Genomic DNA, 21802 nt, shown 5'->3' on the forward strand with positions numbered 1-21802 from the left:
TTTGATCTCAAGGTGAAAATTATAGGTTTATGCCATGGATTTGTGTTCGGAATATATCTTCCATTTTCTTCTACAAAGGCATACCATATTTTTACACTCAGGAAAGAAGTAATTTATACCTATTAACAACACCCTTTGGGAGATTGGGGTAAGCAGGGGGGGGGGGGGTATTCTTAGGATTAGATACTAGTACAATGTAGTAGTATTAAATTTAACTGACAATTCAGTAATACAGAGTTGGACTTTACTTTCTAATAGATATTCATCAAGCTTAACACAATTATTTTGATAATCACATTTCCTACTGAAATAATCACTTGCCCCATCGGGCAAGTGTGTATTGAGTTTCACTTGTCTGAATTGGGGTTTTCACTTGCCTCAGGCAGTCGGACAGCCATTAATGTCGATCCCTGATCTGTGATGTCTAGGTTGCTGAATTTCTGTTTCACAGCTAAGCATGATGTTCTATCTTTTTCTCAGAATTGTTTAGTGTTTATATAGAGAATATTGGCAAACAATCTCTACAAGTCTGGACCCAGTTGCACAAAAGATGATTAAGTTTAAATGACAGTTAATGTCTAGTTAACACTATATAAATGTAAGAGTTAACGACAAGTTGACTGTTAGTTAAAGTTAGTTAGTTAAATTAACAAACCTTCGTACAGCAGGGTCCAGCTTGACACTGCTTCTCAGGCTGTTTTTTATTTTTCAGCCTATGAAATGATAAGAAGGAAAGAAACTGACTCTTTGTCAAGACTGGAGCAGAAACATATGAGTAAACGAAGAACCACCTCCTCCAGGTATGCCAGAATTTATATGCAAATTTTATGCCCCTGGAGTTCAGGAGAGCATGGTATAATATTTGGTCTGTCTATATTTGTCTGCAACTTGAACTGAAGTCATACCTTTATGAAATAGAGATTTCATGCCGGGCAAACTGAATGTTCATTAAAGTAATGTGACTGATATAGGTCAAGGTTGTTTATCAAGGTTATATTTGCCTCAATTGTTTCTCAAACATATCTTGAACTCTTTATACAATATCAAAACATAACGTCATTACATGTTTGAAACATGATGTCACCAAGAATGGCCTTGTGGCACATTTTACTTTTAACCTTAATGAATGACATTTGATGACAAGCATTGACCTTGACATTTCAGTGTACAAATATGTAGGGCTGAAATGATACTTCCAGTGCTCCCACTGGACCAAAATTACCTTTCGCCACTTTTTCGGGGTGCGGCGCAGCGCAAATAATCTCATGCTTTACGATTATTTCCATCATATTGTTTTATTCATTACACTGATTTTAGCATTTTGAATCAGTTATATTACTTAATCATATCCACCTACCATACCTAAACACTTCTTTCTGAATTATTAAGAAGTTGATTTGTTTTTTGATAAATTATATTATGGAAATCAGAAATCAGGTAATAAATCATATAAATATAAACTCCATGATGCTACACCCCTCAGTGAAAACATTGTGTACTTTGCCCGAAATGCAGATGTCACAAAACATCAAGCCCAATTTAGAGTCGTATCTCAACCATTCCCTAATAAATGTCCGTTTTGGTATGGAAGATTTTGCAATTTGGACAGAATAAAATGTTTGAGCAGGTGGGGTTGACTGTAAAGCCAAACAATGATATTTTTGTTTAATTCTAGACTGACATGGGTCAGAAGCTACGAGTTTAGTGTCAAAATAGAATGGGGTGCATAGTCTTATGAGATTAACATTTTTATAATGTTGCGCACCGAACTTCAAAGAAAATTATTTATTAAAATTGCTATGTCCATATCAATGGTGACCGACCGCATTGTTTATGAAATTTCGAACTAAAATCAAACCCATCAAAATTAAAATCTTGTAATCAACGAGCTTGTCCGCAAAAACAAACAATTGATGTATATACATTATACACAATAATACGGCCAATTTAATTACCGGTTGGTTCTGTGGTTAAGAATTGACATTAATGTGAAGATGATAACACGATAATGAATAAGACTTCAAATGTTAAACAATTGACCACAGCCGGGTACACAGCTGTCCGATGTACTTTATTACATAATCACCGACATTTTTGCAGCCATACATTACCTGAGGCTATTATCTGGCCATCGTGACCAGCTCTGTGTGCACTGGAGCAACGCGAGATTTCCGGTCGCACGCGTTGACTGAATAAACAAATTTTGACTGCATAAACAAACAGGCGATAATGTGTCACTGACAAAGGAAAACACAAGACAGATTTTAAAATACAATTTACTACAAAATGGGATTTTCGCCACTTTAATTTTTTTTTCGCCATTTTTGAAAAAAATTCGCCATTGGCGAAAATGGCGAAGCCCAGCTCGAGCACTGGATACTTCCCCTTCACGATACGATACATATTGTAATACTTATATATGCCACGATTCAATACTTTCAATACGATACAATTTACAGACGAAACCAATAACATTGAAGAAAAATTTAATTACTAGGATTCGCAATCATAATTTCAAAAGTGAAACGTTTCCAAATTGCCAACGCCTGTTGGCTCTGTAGTTTAAACTGATAAAAGTTCATTATTATTTTCGTAGGACTCAAGGCAAACAAGTCTGAAGGTTATTTGACGCTATTTTGTCCTTCATGCAGGGAGAAATGATAAGTACTGGCTGAGCCTGTCAGATGTGTTTTACTGTTCAACCAGATTGTAATAAAGGTATCGAACTGAAAATCGAAGCAATGAATCGAACATTGAATCGAGCATTTATATTGAACAGTATCGAGATTTCTGTGAATTGTTTCAGCTCTGCAAATATGACATCTCTGTTTAAAATTTATGACCAAGGTTGAGTTGCAGTCAGACAAAGAGACAGATTTAATGAAAACAATAGCCCCTTCCTTTGCTCTCATTTCTTTGACCTTTGGGGCAAAATAAAATTTTGTTTGATGGAAGCAAAATCATTTATAAAACTCACGAATTCTGACATTTATCACCTACAGCATGTACAATAAAGAGACCTTGTGATTTTAAGGTACATGTATTATAATTTTATAGGTGTTGAGAATAAGGATTTAGATTTTATCTATGATATCACCATTCTGATATCTTTCTGTATCCTAGTTATTTGCTGTAATTTAGGAAATATTTTGTTTGTTATAAACATGAATGATATATATATGTAATGAGTAAGGATTGACCTGTCAGTATATGTTTTATCAGCATAGATGAAGGTATATCATCATGAGTATCTATAGCTGTGTACACATATTTGTTGTAGTGATTCAGACTCTGATTCCGACGTTATTGCTAATGACAGTGATGCCAGTTTTTCAGATGACAATTCTAATTACATCAACTACCAGGTGAGCATACAGATATACAATGTGTATAAAAAAGTGGAGATAACAAATGAGGATCAATCTCATAAATCCTTAGAATACAAAAGTAAGAGTAGGCCAAACACCAACCACTGGAAACACGTGAGGTAGGATCAGGCTCCTAGGAGGAGTAAGTATCCGCTGTTGACCTCTCACACCTGCAGTGAGCCCTATATCTTGATTAAGTAAACGGAGTAATCCATAGTCAAAATCAGTATGTAAAGAACGACCAAGCAATCGGTATGAAACACGTCAGACAGCATTCGACCTAAGGAGAGTTTGTATTAGCAAATTAGATCATTATAACAACCATAGAATTTGTGAAATGCTGACTTTAAACGAGACTATTGAAACCCCTGCAAAATAAAATTACTACCTCGGTTCAAAACTTTATCATATGCAGAACATGCTCCCATGTATCAAATTACCATATTTTGCTTAATATAATACACATTTGTATTTAATATGCACCCTCTTTTTGGGCCTGAAAATTGGGGGGAAAAGCAGTTTGTGTGTAATATGCAGCAAAAATTTTGACTAAGTAGTATTCTTTACTTTGAAGGGACATGGACACGAGATTTCAGCTGAAAATTTTCAAATTTTTATTTTTTTTATTTTTAATGTTTTGAATGCTTAACAAAGGTACAGTACGGCCAACGCGGATTCCGTATTTTCCACGCTCCCCCCGCGGGATAGAGCTACCGCGGTATAGCTCAGGTAACCCTGCATATCCCGCGCTCCCCCGCGGTCCCGCTGTCCTCGCCGCGGTCTCACCTGTAGATGATTAATGCCATCAACAAACGCGAGTTATCTCCCGTTAACGTAAAAAAAAAAAATATACTGATCATAAACTGAAAACAGATCGTTTGTTCAGCAATACTATAAATAAATCATTAAATTGCCATATACATGTGCATGCATCGCTTGTAAAACACATTTTACAAAAACTTCTCATGTTACCTTTATTGAACCACACATTCAATATAAGGGTAGATTACCATATACCAATGTCGGAAGATGACCATATACAAGTGCATATATATACGCTTTATCCGTAAAACGGCAAAAGTAACTTCACGAAAACTGATTATCCCTGTCAGTATCAATCATTTATTAATTGTTTTTCAGGAATTTAATTCTATACAATGCATTTGTATAAATATTTAAAAACAAATCATGGATAACATAAATTTATATTAAAGTAGGGAAAGGAAAACCTTGCATCAGCAAATTCTAATCTTTATAAAATTTGAGAGAGAGAGAGAGAGAGAGAGAGAGAGAGAGTACTATTTAACATAGCTGACTGGACTGTGAAGAAACGGTCATGGGTATGTGTATATCTGTTACATAACACGCCCTGTCTGCTCCGAATACCGTCTGCTCCAACACCCCAGACATCGATCGGCACACGCTTTACCCGTGAAACAGCAAAAGTAACTTCACGAAAACTGATTTTCCCTGTTAGTATCAATCACAGATTGGTGGTTTCACAACTTATTTTTCAGGAATATAAGTCTATACATGTATTTGTACAAATATATATTGCGAAAAACATGTATCACGCAAATATTAAAGTAGGAAAAGGAAAGCCTAGTATCATCAAACTCTATATAAAATTTGAGAGGGGGGATAAAATCGTGTAAAGTGAGGACAATTTTTAACCATTTGACAAAAATCTGCCCAAGTTACATCTCCATAAACGTGACCCGCAGCATACGAAAGATGTAGATACAAACTGTTAGATTAGAGGGGACAAGTGGTGTGAGGATATGTTCTAATTAATATTCTCTCCAAACCATTTTTCCCCAATTCGAAAGAGAGTATTATATAGGTGTCCCTATAGCTATACCTAACACAGTACATTTTGTGAAGACGTCCTAACTTAACAGGTTTCATTGTGTAGAGAACGTCTAGGGTATGTGTATATCTGTTACATAACACTTCCTGTCTGCTTCAACGCCCCAGACCTCGATCAGCGCACGCTCTACCCGTGAAACTGCTAAGACAACATTAGACTAGCCACACAAACACCGCTTGGTAATCAATACAAATAAAGCATCAATCTAATCAAAATAAAATATTAATTGGATCCAAATTCTCAAATTTTAATTACATTTCTGGGGCTTTGAACATCTGAGAGAGAGGAGAAAAAAACGCAATGCATATTTTAAAGGAGGTAATATAATACCAAAAAGTAGATAACAAGTAAAACACAGTTTTGGGGTATACGCCACCCCTGTCGTATACGTGTGGCCTTCCTCTACAGCGTATATTAAATTTTGATTTAACATGCAATTAGAGAGTAATTTTGATGATACTGACATTCATATGTACCGTAATAAAAGGAATTTGTAAGTTGTAAGCGAGGAAACCAGCACTTGACGAAGGAATTAAAAACAAACACCCTAGTTTAATTACTGGTAAAATTTGTTGGGTATACATGTAGGTAATTGTAAGCTGATAAGCAGATCGCATGCCCTGGAGTAGAGACATTACCATTTTGACATCCTGTATTCGACGCGTTGAACGTATACACACATGGTCTTCTACCCCGTGTGTTGTTTTAAGAACACGTGCAGCAGGGACCCAACAGGTGTACATATAAACGATGTTCGATTGAAATGAGAAAACAAAAATCTTTCTTTTAGCATAATATAAAATTTACATTTTGTTATTCTTAAAACATACAAAATAATATTTTGTTACTAATAAATTATTGAACCAATTCTCGAAATCTACACAAACACCATTAAAACAGACAGAACATATTAATCTTGCACTCGTATACGGTCATTTGTAGATCTATTTGTATTATTTTGTCACTGTAAAAAATATTAGGACACAGCTCCTAATCCTTATCATTAATTGTAGCATAAAAATACTATTAAAAAACAAAATTAAATGCCGGGGTTTTTTTTTTTTTGGTTTTTTTTTTTTAGAATAAAACAATTGGAGGTGTATTAAATATGCTAAATCCTAAGTATATCTGGTTTTAGTAGGTCCCTGATTTTATTTTTCATTTTTCTAAAATGATTTATTTAATATACCGGTATGTAATGCGAGATAGCTGTCCATAAGCAAGCCGTACTCATTTTTTTGCAGACGAATGAAATAGCTCTATGAAATTGTCCTAACAGGTAAATAACGGTACTTCACACCGCGGCGGTGTAAATCTGCCCCGCGATGAAATCCCGCGGAGGGATAGCGCGGGAAGGATTAACATACCGCGGGGGAGCGCGGTCTAATACGGGATCCGTGATGGCCGTACTGTATTTCTAATGGTCAACAAAAATTTGAGTGCCAGTTGTCAAGGTATGTTGGAGATACAGAGCTCACAATCCCTTGTTATGTAAACAAGGCTCATGTCATGTTTTTGTTTACATAAGTTAAATATATACTAGTAAAAATTTCATTTAAAGCAGATGTTTTTAATTTAAAAGTTAATTCTGAAAACAATTAAAAAGTTTCCAGTGTTTGGCACATTTCATTTTGGTCTAAACATGCTATTTTCTATTAAGCAATCTATATGTAAACAAAAACATGGTGCGGGCCTTGTTTACATTACAAAGAATTGTGAGTGCTGTGTCTCATTTGTAACTCAACAACTGTTATTCAAATTTTGGTTGACAATTAGAAATACTTTTAAAGTTTTAATAGTTAAGCATTGTAAACAGTAAAAATTGAAAAATGAAATTTGAAAATTTTCAGCATGCCTCGTTAAACATCGTGGTAATTTTCACTGAGCATTTCACAGAAATGATGTAAATTTTCAACAAAGCACAAGTATTTGTAAACTGCACAGCAAAAGTTTTGAGCTAATGGTAATCTTGACTTTATACATCTTCGATGAGTATCTTCCTGGAAATAATGTTGATTTCAACAAAGCTTGAGCTTTTGTTGTATTAAAAGTAACCAGACTTGATGTTTTCTTTTTCTCAAACTTAAAATTATTAGACTTATATAGCCTGGCTACATAATAAATAAATCTATAGAACAAGTGTGCGTCATTACAAACACACTACCAAAGCTGTGAAAATGATTTAAAAAGGTGTGATATATAAACCCCCTCATTCACTATGGGTATGACTTCAGTGTAAATGATGTAAATATATATACAGGGTGTCTCATAATATTAATACATTTATTTTGCGTATTAAAGAAAAAACTTGAGAGTTATTACAAGTACATACTTCAACATTTCCTTAAATACTATTCATAAATCTTACAATAAACTATCTAGTTTGTGGCAAATCATTTTTCAAGCCTTGCTTTGTTTATTTAGCATGTGGCAAGGCAATTTGTAAACATCTCTAGGCCTAAACATCTTGAATGAAAATGGTGGTGTACATGTACAATGAGATGACGACTACACAGGTCAAATGCATCCTATTTGGCGCTTTCTTGATAATTCAATTCTTTACAGATTACAAGTATCACATTTTTTACAAGTTTACATTCCTGCAATAATGTCTAGAGATTGATTTTCACTTTTAAATGAGTAATAGGGCCTAATACAGGTGAACAACAACAAGATGTATCTACATATACAAGGCTATGTCTGTGGGTTGAACAATCTGATTAAATAAGATCTTTGATCCGCTCCGTTATTGTTATGTCGCTACACAATCTGGTCGAATAATATCGTGGTACGACAATAATACTGTTAAAAAACCTATTATGGTATATAATATGCACCGTTTTCTCACAAAATAAAATTCTAAAACAAAAAGTGTGTGATACATTCAGTAAAATACAGTAGTTGAGAGATATAAACACCATATGCAGGTGATAATTGAATATTGCTACATAAATACGGGAAGTTGACCACAGAGAAGCTGAGTCATCCTGTTCGTCATAAAGTTGAGTTGTTAGTTTGCTGTTAATGTCTATATTCTATAAAATATCCAAATATGAAGCAGATATATATATATATATAGATATAATATGTATATAAAATGGGATTAAATAATCAAAAGGTATGCAACATTTTGTCACAATTGCCTTGCTCTTAAATTTGCAAGAGTTTGATATTTTCCCCCTCAAGTTACAGGTGTGCAATTAAATAGTATACCACTTTGTTAAAGTGTTTATTGCAACATAAAGTAGATGATTACCTAGAAAATATAAACAAGTACAATTGAACTTCAGTATCTTGAACATCAATATCTTCAATACCATGGATATGTCAAAGTGAGTTGGAAGTCCGAACTACACTTTCTCTATGTATATTAACCTCAACATCTAAATAACAATAAAGATTCTTTATGAATGTTAACCTCAACATCTAAATAACAATAAAGATTGGTGCTAATTCATTTGCTGGTTCTTTGCATTCTGTGATAGTCAGTCACGCACAAAAAATGTTATTTCAATAATTTGTTCGTAGACCATGTCATTTGGAAACAAACAAATTGTACAATGACACATGGTCCTCTGTATCAATAACCAAATTGCAAAAAATATTGATACATATTGGTTATCCATATATTTTAAGCTGTATGGCTGTGTGTTTGCTGTGGTAAAGTAAGCAATTTAATAGAGGATATTTTTTCTAGGATTCTAATGCCATGAACGAAATGATGTCAAGCATATACAGAAATATGCCAGCAACCAGTACCTCCACCATCCCCTCCTCATCTCTTGTCCCAGGGCAGCTTGTCCTAGACCCTGTATACAGGAGTTCACAGACCACTGGGGCAGATGCTTGTATCACCATTGATGATTCTTCAGAATCAGATGGTGAAATTGCATCCAGCAGTCAGAACTTGGGTACTGCATTCTTTCTAGACCGAGTTGGAGACCAGTCACAGATAATGAAAGATGCTGGTTCTAGTTTTGCAAGATCCCAGGGTGAGGTAGTGGATATCACTGTGTGTCCTCCTCCTCCCCTCATTGAGGTTCAGTCAGGGGTCATTCTTAATCAAAGAGGAGAGAAACAGTCAGAAAAGGTGGGAACTAAGAGAGAAATCAGTGGGAAAACAAAGGAGACAGAGACTGTTAGTGCAGGACGGAAGACTCCAAAGGCAAATGTAAGAATAAATCAAACACATCCATCTACATTCCAAAATGTTGGAATAAATGGGAGTTATGGATTATAACAATTTAATTACTAATGTTTCTACATTGACAGATATAATTTAAGTTCTGATTTGAAAGTAAATGTACATAGATCACATTGCCATGTTCAGTATAGTTTAGGCCAAAAACAAAGATCAATAGTTTTTTAGGCACTGCCCGCATCCATTGAAAAGATACCGCATGGAATTTTAAAATTTTAAAATTTTATTTTTGTTTATTTATGTTGATGAAGTAACTCTTATGTTCTAGATTTTTATGTAAATCTTCAGAAGGTTTTAATAAAATTGTAAGTGAAGTTTTTAGCAAATATTTATTGTTTATGTGCAAGTGTTTAAGAATAATAGTATATACATGTACACTTACACATGAGAAAGGAAAGGTAACTCATGCTACAGTCAACATAACAAGGAAAGATAACTCATATTACAGCTAGTAAAAAAAAATTGTTTTGCCTCATTGAAATTTTTAATTTTATGCCTGAGAAACTATTTTTTTTTTTTTGGCCTTAAGCATGTTAAGTATGTAATAGAAAAGTCAATGTACTGTAGATACCAATTGCTTATCTGGTTTATCAAAACATGTTTTGTAAGATGGTTCACTGCATATTATTCAATCTAATTTATATTGATACTTTTAATGTCATCAGAAGGGGAAGAAGCCTGAAGGAGAAAGAAAGGAGAAGAAATCAAAGCCAGGTACTGTGTGAACTTATTGTGTGAAGTTTGAGGAGGGTATAGGTGTATAGGAATCATTTTATCCATCCAATTAAGAATAATTAATAATAATAATAATGTGCGGCATTTATATAGCGCATTATATAATTTGTAATTACTCTAATTGCTTTAACAATGTAAAATGTAAAACATAAGATTAATCAGAGCATAAAATATAACATCCAAATAAAATAAAACAATTTAAACATTACGAGTTCATGTGACAAACCAGTCTTTACTTTAAAAAAAAGAATATATTACAAAATATGGTTACAAGATTTCCTAAAAAGATATGTTTTGAGGTTTTTCTTAAAACTTTTGACAGTGCCACACGAACGGATGTCTCTCGGTAAACTGTTCCATAGTGTGGCAGCTGTTACATCAAACCTTCGATCTCCATAGGTCTTGGTACGAAAGCGTGGTTTTACTAGCAGTCGTGAATTGCATGAACGCAGAGATGGTTTTGGTTCGTACACAGTGATGAGGTCGCTGATATAGGCCGGTGCCAATCTGTTTAGTGCCTTGTATGTGTGTAGTAAAATCTTGTAATCAACACTGGAATCAACTGGAGGCCAGTGCAAGGACACAAGCACCAGTGATATATGGTCATGCTTCCTGACCCGGGCAACAAGTCGAGCTGCTGAGTTTTGGATTGTCTGTAGCCTGCTCAGATCTGTTTGGGGTAGCCCTTTAAATAATGCATTTCCATAGTCTAAGCGTGATAACACAACAGAACATACAAGCGTCTTGCAGGCGTCATCATTGATGAAAGAACGAATCTGTGCAATATTCCGTAGATGATAATAACAAGAACGAAAGATGGAACTAATATGATTTTTAAAAGAAAGTACACTGTCGAAGAAAACACCAAGGTTTCAAACACATTCCGAGTTGGAAATAATGGTATTTCCTAAAGACAGTTGAAAAGATGGTGAAACGTTTGAATGTTTCGAAGTAAACACTATAAATTCAGTTTTTTCTTCGTTTAATTTCAGCAGGTTGATGTTCATCCAAGATTTTTTATCTGCTAAGCATTCCTGTAGCCGCGATGAGATAGCATTCCATGTATCTGTAGGTCTAAAAACTAAGTATGCCTAGGTATCGTCAGCATAGCAATGATACATGATATGATGTCTGCGGCAGATTTCACCAATCGGTTTTGCAAACATTGCATAAAGTCTTGGTCCCAGAACTGACCCTTGGGGCACTCCATATGGAAACAGAAAGTCCTTAGACTTTGCAGTTCCTACAACCACTTTCTGACTACGACCAGTTAAGTAAGATTTGATCCATGTAAGTACTGCACCAGTAATACCAAATGATACCTCCAGTCGCTTAATGGGAATTTGATGGTGTATAACATCAAAAGCTGCTGAAAGATCTAGCATCACCAAGGCAACACAAGAACCTTTATCCAATGCTGTCACAATATCGTGGTGTACCCTTAGAAGAGCTGTTTCTGTTGAGTGACAAGGACGATATGCAGACTGGGCCACGTCATTTAGGTTGTTTGAATCTATATGGTGCCCTATGCGAGCTGATACAACTCTTTCCAAATTTTGGAAAGAAATGAGAGGTTTGAGACAGGTCTGTAATTCCGTAACGAGTCTAGCTCCAATCCTGCTTTCTTTAATAACGGACGTACAATGGCTTCTTTAAAAGCTATTCATACATGTATTTAATTACTTGATGAAGCTGAATTGATTTAACTTGCACCAATGGGGAGTTTATGAAACAGAGATAATCTAATGATTCTGGGGTCAAAAGGTCAACAGGAAACTGATCAAAGAAAACAGATTTGGGGCTTTAATTGATTTTCATTTTTACACAGAGTAATGGAATTTAAGACAGACTTCTGATAGAACAAAAATAGTTCCTACTGAATTTGGGGTTTAAATGTCAAATAAACATATATGTACAAATATGTAAATAATGAAATGGGTAAAGAGTTTTAAAGCTTCTACTTGATTTCATGTTGATGCTGAGGTAATTAGATTTACACCAATTGTGAGTACATTGGACAGGGTAATCTCGGATTTTGGGGTCAAAAGGTCACATCTGTCCTACGTTTGATTATGTTTTTAAAGTTATTTTTTTATTACTTGCCGAAGCTAAATTGATTGAATTTACTCCATTGACGAATACATAGAACCATTGCTAGTGATTTCACAGGAACTAGACACTGATATTTCCTTCACACCTGGAGTCATAATGCTGATGAATCATTGCTATCAAAGGAAGTAGACAATGCTTGCCCTCTTGACGGCAGGCCGCAGAGTGATGTCCAAGTTGGTCTCTACAAGTTGGAGGTTGTAGGTTCCTTCTGCGACCTCGGAGACATGCTTTCCGCAGCTGGTGGCTGTGACCTTGCAACCACTACACGTGTGATTACCGCTTGAAAGAAGTTCAAGGAGCTGCTACTGTCCTGACATCATGCCACCTGTCGTACAAGACCCGTAGATGAGTGTATAACATTTGTGTACGGAGCTCTATGCTCCATGCCAGTGAGACCTGGGCACTAACCAAGCCAAATCTTCATCGCCTACAGCACAATGACAGGGCCATGATAAGACAGATCTGCAACATCCAAGCCTGAAGATATGGCCACTGTAGGTTCAATTGAATTATTGGGGCGGCTTGGTATCGATTACCTCATCCTCATCTTAAGGAAAAGGAGACTGCTGTTATGGCCACGTTGTCGGATCCAGCAGTGCACTCAAGTGCGTTTTTAATATACAAGTTCCTGGTAGGCGTAGAGTTGGTCGGCCAATGCTATTACGGAGAGAGCTGACGGAGAAAGATCGTAGAGAATGGAAGCTCTCTACTGCCGACCCTCATGACCTGAAAAAATGGAGGTCTGAGGTGAGATCTGCCATGCGTGCAGCCAGCCAGATACTTGGAAGGGGGCCCACTAGTGTGGACAAACCCGTACATCTGCATGTAAATATAAAGAAACCGACAACAACATTCACACCTGGAGTCACAATGCTGATGACACAGACTCGTCTTTGGATGAGGATAATCCATACAGATTTTGAGTCAAAAAGATCAACAGAACTGAAATCTGAGATAGAAAAATGGTTTTGGGTCATAAATGAAATCCCTTTCTACCTTAAGCCATCATTACATAAGACTTTATGGGATAAGAATAATCGCTCTTGATTTTTCTCATCTCATCTCATTCCCCTGACTGATGGTCATAGGGGAGACATGATGGACGGAAGGCCAGCCAAGTCTGTCTTCTGCCAATCTGATCAGGATAGGGCTGTCCATTCAAGTCCACTCTTTTATGCTGTCCATGCAGCTCTTTGCCTGTTGTCTTGGCTGTGTCCGCGACCACCTTCCAAGGTTCTTTGTAAAACTGTCTTGGGTGGGCTGCTGTGGCGAGTGATGTGTCCGGAACATGTCTGCTTCCTCCTATAATTTAATGTTTTAGGTGTTTTTCCATCACAATGTGACAGTTGAAATTTAAAGCTGTTTGACTGCTTCAACATGCCCTAAACTTCATTTTACAGTTTTTCAAATTATACCCAGTTTTTAATGTGCCCAGCTGCGGATATTAGTCCCATTCAGACAGCTAATTCTTATTGATAGAACTGACCCTTACTGCTGTATTGCATTGATGGTGTTGTATGTTGCTCCTATTATTTAATTGTAGGTGTAGAATTTCAAACATCCAATACTACATTTGCTGATGTTGGTGGAAATGATTCTGTGTTGATGGTAGGTTTGCAGAATATCAAATGCAAGTAGTAAGAAATCTGTTTTCTTATTTAGTTTTATCAATACTTTTATGTTGTATTTAAGATAAATACAGAACATATAAATCTGGAAATTTTTGCATGGATTTATTTTTTTCATATTGGGTCAAAATGCTATAGATTTATTTTGTGAACTAAACATGTTGCTTTTATTTCTTTATGTTTTTATGAAAAATAACTTAAGAATTTTGTAGGCTTGCAAAATTGTTAGATATCTACCTACAGCATCTGAAGCAGCTATTCTTGCAAAAGTTTTAAGTTATTCTAACTCTCTGTTGATGTATGAATTAAATTTTGAAGGACATATGTAAATTGCTGGTTCACATGAGACACCCCGAGGTTTACCAACATCTTGGAATTACTCCTCCCCGAGGAATCCTCTTTCATGGCCCCCCAGGGTGTGGGAAGACTTTGTTGGCTCATGCAGTGGCAGGGGTATGACTTAGTTTACCAAGATACATGTACTGTACAAATAATACTTTACATACATGTACATGTACCCTCATAGACAGGCAATATATAGTAGTTAGTATATATGACAGGTTATATATTGTTTTTAGTTTAATTCTAACATTAAAGTACACAGTATACAGTTATTGGGTTTGAGGACAACAGGTATTTTGTTTGACCCAAGGACAGATCTGTTGCCCGAAGGCAAAGACTGAGGGCAACAGATCTGTTCGAAATTCAAACTAAACAGCTGTTGTCCAGGGCACAGTCTATAACTGTTTTGTTATACACCTTCTTTCTATTTAGGCTGGGTTTTTTTCTTGATGCACATGGTTTGTTGACTGAACTTTTAACAGGACAGTGTGATAACACCGTGTCCACTAGTTTAAAAGAAAACATACCCAATATCCTAATTAATAATTATATTTTTTGTCTTTCTGCTCTGCTTTTCATCCAATAAATTATGTCTCCCCTCTTTCAGGGGGAGACATTGTTTTTGTACTTTCTGTCCATCCATCTGTCTGTCACAAAATCTTGTGAATGCTTCTCCTCCTATATGGCTTGTTGGATAGACTTGAAACTTTGTACAATGCTTCATTGCCATTTGTAGATGTGCATATTGTTAGGATGGGAGGATCCAATTATTTTCCTAAAAGTTGTAGTGGATTTAAGAGGGGTGGAGGATGTAAAATAGTTTGTGAACACTTCTCCTATATGGCTTACCTGATAGATTTGGAACTTTGTACAATGCTTCATTGCCATTGTTAGATGTGCATATTATCGGGACAGGAGGATCCAATCATTTTCCTAAAAGTTATAGTGGATCAGTTAAACTCGCCATTACCTAAACAAAGCAGCAGACGAAGAATCATGTGACTTGGGTAGCCAATAGAAATCAGTCAATGGTTCGTAAACTGTTGACCGGTCAAAGCATCCATGCTTTCTATTGTGAAAAACTATAAGTGTGTATTGTGTACTTATTGAAATTTTTCAAACTCTCACTTATTGTCCGATTCAATAAAGAAATTTATTCAATTATTTTCCTATTTTAGACACACATTTGTTTTAAATCTATTTTTGTCTCAGGAGCTGAATTTGCCATTTCTCAAAATAGCTGCCACAGAGGTTGTGTCCGGTGTGTCTGGAGAGTCGGAAGAGAAAATCCGAGATCTTTTTGAGCAGGCTGTGGTAAGATTAACTGCACAACATAGCACACCCCCAACATTATCCATCATAACATGCATTTCCAAACATGTGTTCAAAGGCATCATAGAGACAACAATTGCATTGACAGTATTTTATTCATTAAAGGTAATACATACATATTATATTAGGTATACTTAATTCTTTACATAATAGACATTTGAAACATTATTTCACACTGTACAAGTTATGAAGAACAATTTACAGATACATACAGGTCTCTTAAATTGGGATACAATCATGTAAGAGAGAAAATTACTTGGATACATAATGGTGGAATGACAATTCTAGGGTGATTCGCATATTAATACAACTTCCACTAGTCCAGCGAGTCCACTAGTGCATTGAGTCCACTAGTGCATCTAGCAAAGCTGTAGTATTCATTTCAGATTCCTCAATCAAAAAATATTTTCATATCTTCAAGTGCTTCTACTCCTAAATCAAACTTGGGAACTTCAAGCTTCATAAATTCTTCATGTACATGATTCACACATTTTTATGAGCACTTTTTCTCAAAAACTAAAAATTTAAGATTATACAACCACACATTTCAAAATCCTTGAAATTCATACTACATTAACTCTACACAAGATATTGAGGATCAGAAATTCATACTACATTAACTCTACACAAGATATTGAGGATCAGAAATTCATACTACATTAACTGTACACAAGATATTGAGGATCAGAAATTCATACAGTCACAGGGCTGTATGTTTTCAAGCACTCCTATAGAGCTTACAGAAAGTTGGAGTGGTGATAGAAGCCATCTCGTCCATCTCTGTTGATTCTCCTGCACTGACGGTGGGTGGTTCTGGTAGTTGTTCCAAGTCCAGCTGCTGGGTGACAAGGGCATACAACTGTTTGACTTGCTCCCATTTGTGGGTGGAGAGCTGTAGGTAAACTCTCTTGATGCCATTGGCAACAGACTTCTTGGTGAGGTTGTGGATGGCTTGGGAATCGTGTAGTGTGGATCTGAAGGTCCCCTGGCTCAAACGCTGGATGTAGGACTCTGAAATTTAATGGATATTATTAGCTGGATAAACAACTAGAAACATATCTTTCACCAATATAAAGAATAATTTTGTTTAAGGTAGCTCACTACACTAAAGCTTGTACTCTCTATGACACTACGTGACAAGATGGTGATTTAAATGGGTTGTGAAATTATTAGTATCGATCGATGTGTTTGTCTACCATCGTAGCTCAGTGGTTAAGTCATTGGACTTGTGAACTGCGAGTTCAAATCCCCCAGAGTCTTTTGTTCATATGTGTTGAAATAATTTTTTTGAAAATCATGTTTTTATCCAAATTTGCATATTTTCTGCCTTTTTGCTATATATACTTATTATATATCATCATATATTTTATGATTAAATCAATTCATACTAATTTGAGAAACTATTTCAGGTTTTAGTGAGCCACCTTTAAAACCCCCCCAGAAAAAATGGATAGTACAAAACCATCATGACAACAAAAAGTTCTTTTAAAAACATAATTTAGGTTAATTAAGAACAGCAAATTTGATACCTAGAGCAGAAACCTGTTGGTTGGCTTTTTCAAGGAAAACAAGGAGAATCCTGAGGTCTGTAGCATACTGCATAATCTGGGAGTTTGTTAGATCAGCCATGTCCGAAGCAAATAACAAGTAGATAATTGATATAGAATGTGCAACAAAATAAAGCAAGCTTTGACAGTTTAACTCAATGCATAGAGAGCTATGGTTGAAAAAAGCAGAAATTCTGCCTTTTATTAGCTGATGAGAAATATTTGAACAATGTAGATGGATTTCATTGGCTAGATTCACAATCATTTTATTGGTCGGTTTCTGACATAATAATTATGATCTAATTGATTTAATTAATCTGTAAGATGTTGAATGCTGTTCACTTTGATGTAGGTAGCAGAATTAATTGTAACCTGGACAAAGGTGTCAATGTGTCAGTATTGGCAGGATGATTGGTCAATTATCTTGAGTCCAGAGTCTTGTGGGATATTATCATTAACAGCTTGGCTGAAAAAGCTGATCCAATTAGTCATTACCAGCAGGGCTAGTAAAAACTGATCCATTTAGTCATTAACATCAGGGCTAGTAAAAACTGATCATCCATCCAACAGCTTTGACTAACTCTAAAATCATTTTATAACTTTAAATTCTTAGATATATAAACCCTAGTGTAGTTTAGATTTAAGACATTTTGAATATTCCACTAGAAGCTTGGAATACCAGGCCTAAGGATGGATGTTTTACCAAATTATTGATAAATAAGAGGACTAGATTTATTAGTTTTACTCTGTAGCAATGACGACAACAATGGTTTATTCTCATAAACTGACAGAATGTACAGTGTAGAGATACATTACACTAATATAGTTAATTCTCAAAAACTGACATCTGTACAGTGTAGAGATAAACTGACATCTGTACAGTGTAGAGATAAACTGACATCTGTACAGTGTAGAGATAAACTGACAGTATGTACAGTGTAGAGATAAACTGACATACTGTACAGTGTAGAGATAAACTGACATCTGTACAGTGTAGAGATAAACTGACATCTGTACAGTGTAGAGATAAACTGACATCTGTACAGTGTAGAGATAAACTGACATACTGTACAGTGTAGAGATAAACTGACATCTGTAGTGTAGAGATAAACTGACATACTGTACAGTGTAGAGATAAACTGACATACTGTACAGTGTAGAGATAAACTGACATCTGTACAGTGTAGAGATAAACTGACATACTGTACAGTGTAGAGATAAACTGACATCTGTAGTGTAGAGATAAACTGACATCTGTAGTGTAGAGATAAACTGACATCTGTAGTGTAGAGATAAACTGACATACTGTACAGTGTAGAGATAAACTGACATACTGTACAGTGTAGAGATAAACTGACATCTGTACAGTGTAGAGATAAACTGACATCTGTAGTGTAGAGATAAACTGACATACTGTACAGTGTAGAGATAAACTAACATATGTACAGTGTAGAGATAAACTGACATACTGTACAGTGTAGAGATAAACTGACATACTGTACAGTGTAGAGATAAACTGACATACTGTACAGTGTAGAGATAAACTGACATACTGTACAGTGTAGAGATAAACTGACATCTGTACAGTGTAGAGATAAACTGACATCTGTACAGGGTAGAGATAAACTGACATCTGTAGTGTAGAGATAAACTGACATCTGTAGTGTAGAGATAAACTGACATCTGTACAGTGTAGAGATAAACTGACATACTGTACAGTGTAGAGATAAACTGACATCTGTACAGTGTAGAGATAAACTGACATCTGTACAGTGTAGAGATAAACTGACATACTGTACAGTGTAGAGATAAACTGACATCTGTACAGTGTAGAGATAAACTGACATCTGTAGTGTAGAGATAAACTGACATCTGTACAGTGTAGAGATAAACTGACATCTGTACAGTGTAGAGATAAACTGACATACTGTACAGTGTAATGATAAACTGACATCTGTACAGTGTAGAGATAAACTGACATCTGTACAGTGTAGAGATAAACTGACATCTGTACAGTGTAGAGATAAACTGACATCTGTACAGGGTAGAGATAAACTGACATACTGTACAGGGTAGAGATAAACTGACATACTGTACAGGGTAGAGATACATTACACTGATGATAAACAGACTTGAGAAAAATTAATTACAGTATCTGATAATGAGCTAACCAGGAGAGCTAACTCTCTCAATAATAGGTTTTGTAAATTTACATAGGTTCATCAATTTAATTTTATTTGTTGTGTTAAAAAGTTGTTCAAATTTCTATACATTTCGTTGCAAAATAGAATTACTTTGGTGCCTAGAATAATGTTGATTGCGATATAAATGGACCATTACAATCCAATAAATAATAACACTCATCACCTATGTCATTTTACAATAACTTACAAATTCTATCTTCTCTTGGTATACATGTATTATACCATCTTCCAATTTCAAAAGGTAGTTTAACATTACAAGTTCTGAACCTACAAAAATGTTTCAAATACAAGGCAAGGATGATAAATCCTTTCTGGGCAAAAAGATGTCTTAAATATTCTATAATTTAGAGGAGGAGCTAAACATGTCGCTGTACCACAGCTGCTTAAACTTATCATACAATGTGTTTAAAACTATTTCCTTCATACTGGATAAAAGCAGTCCTAAAGATTTATAGACCCATTTTTAAACATATACATATGAATTAGATATACATAAATAGATTGTAATAAAAAAATTGCACAATTGAATTTTTTTTATAATGTCTTTAATGATAAGTGCATATTTACAAGAGAGAATATTTTTATCAACAGTAATGGTCACTTTAGAGACATATTGTTCATCCCTAAGTAGTGGAACAGGATGAGACTGTTCTCTTCCATCTCTCTATCCATCTGTGTCTGTCAGTCATTTTTTTCCGACTTTGTTTTTCACACTTTTCATTTTCCCTGACTTGAAAACTCAAAAGAGCATTTCTGATCATATTTTACCTGATGTTTGTCTGTTGTCTGACTGTAAACATTTCCTATTTTAAAATTCATTGAAAGAATTTCCAGGCCAATTTCAACTACACCTGGTACAAACATACATGTGTTAATTCTGTACAGTCCCTTTCAAAAGGCCTGATTTTTAGTGAAAAATATATACACAAGTTTACCAAAAGTGGTACAAAATCTGTACTGAGTATTAATCATTAAATGGTTTTATATGTCTATAAAAGTATAATGCTGAGAAATATTTTCACAAATTCCATAATTTGATTGTCGTTGAGACCTTTGAAAATTTTATCATTTCTCATACATGCATTCATTGAATTTGCGATTAGTAAAGAAAATTGAAGTGATCACATTTGGTGACACAATCAACTTACAATAAAAGTGGGTCTATAATAATAATAATAATAAAGCCTTTTTTTTTTTAATCCAGGATTACATATTTAGCGAAAACGCTAGTTTTCAATATGGTCCTGCATATAACATACATAGAGACAGATATTAGTAAAATAAACACAGATTAAAAGAAGTAGAATACATATAAACTTAAGAAATAATTATGAATGTAAGATAAATAGGAACAAAATGAAGCTTAAAAAGTATGATGATAATCTCTAAGATAGTTGCTCTTACAACACACACTTGTTGAGTTTCTTATATTTTCACTCAAGGCATTCCACATTGTGCTCCCTGAAATGCTGAAAGATCTTCTAAAATATTCTGTTTTTGCCCTGGGTATATACAATATCTTTGAATTTGAATTTCTAGTTTTCCTCTGACTGACTTCTGATACATATTTAAAAACATTTAAATAATCTGGCATAAAACCATGAAAAACTTTATACACTAAAATGACTTTTCTATAGACAAAGTAGTCTGATAGAGGCAACCAGTTAAGTTCTGTAAACATGACATTAGATGGTGTTTCAAAATTTTTGATGTTAAGCTCGTTTTTGCAATATAAAAAGCTTATTCACATTTTCAGCATTTCTTGGATTGCTCCCTATAGTGCAACAATATGTAAAATGTGGAAAAATCATTGTATTAAAAATTTTCAGTAGCGCATCGTTTGACATAAAATATCTTATTCTTCTTAAAATGCCAATTCTCTTGGAAATCTTGTTCATAAGTGATTCTATGACTTTTCCAAGACAAAGTTTCATCAATAATAATACCAAGTAATTTTGACTCCTGAACACATTCTATGACATGGTTATTTACCACTAAATTTAATTTTCAATACTTTGATAATTTTTGTGCAGATCCAATAAGCATACATTGAGTTTTTGACAGGTTTAAGCTTAATTTAATATCCTTAATCCACATTATACAGCGCTGAAGATCTTCACACATCTTTGACTCAATGTTTTCCACTGACTTATCTGTTACATCTTGTGAAGTATCATCTGCATACATATTTACATGAGAATGTTTCAGTGCTTGTGAATAGTCATCGATATACAGGATAAAAAACAATGGGCCTAAAATAGAGTCTTTTGGAACTCCAATGGTTACATTTTTTTCATCCGATAAATTGCCTTTCCAAATAACTCGATATCTGTGTACGATTTGTTAGATATGATTTAAACCATTCAAAAGTATCATTACATATGCCAAATGACTTGAGTTTGTGTGATAAAATCTTGTGATTGACAGTGTCAAATGCTTTCCGTAAGTTTATAAAAGGTACAC

General features: G+C 34.9%; 2 protein-coding genes across 2 annotated transcripts in view; one reads left to right on the forward strand and one right to left on the reverse strand.

The window, feature by feature from the left end:
* LOC125650503 (nuclear valosin-containing protein-like) overlaps window positions 1–21802 on the forward strand; it is a 76395-nt gene that overhangs the window by 12844 nt on the left and 41749 nt on the right. Inside the window, exons 4-10 of the mRNA XM_048878868.2 lie at window positions 713–800; window positions 3281–3365; window positions 8936–9409; window positions 10105–10153; window positions 13830–13894; window positions 14233–14367; window positions 15469–15570. Coding sequence (XP_048734825.1) covers window positions 713–800; window positions 3281–3365; window positions 8936–9409; window positions 10105–10153; window positions 13830–13894; window positions 14233–14367; window positions 15469–15570 — 998 coding nt within the window. The remainder of the gene's footprint in view (window positions 1–712; window positions 801–3280; window positions 3366–8935; window positions 9410–10104; window positions 10154–13829; window positions 13895–14232; window positions 14368–15468; window positions 15571–21802) is intronic.
* On the reverse strand, window positions 16307–17217 carry LOC125650507 (uncharacterized). The gene is made up of 2 exons (XM_048878871.2): window positions 17118–17217; window positions 16307–16599 (listed from the first exon to the last, which is right to left on the reverse strand). Exons 1-2 carry the CDS (start codon window positions 17215–17217, stop codon window positions 16307–16309), a joined length of 393 nt encoding a protein of 130 aa, XP_048734828.1.

The sequence above is a fragment of the Ostrea edulis genome, chromosome 5 (genome assembly GCF_947568905.1).
Source record: "Ostrea edulis chromosome 5, xbOstEdul1.1, whole genome shotgun sequence".
In the NCBI taxonomy this organism is placed as follows: Eukaryota; Metazoa; Mollusca; class Bivalvia; order Ostreida; family Ostreidae; genus Ostrea; species Ostrea edulis.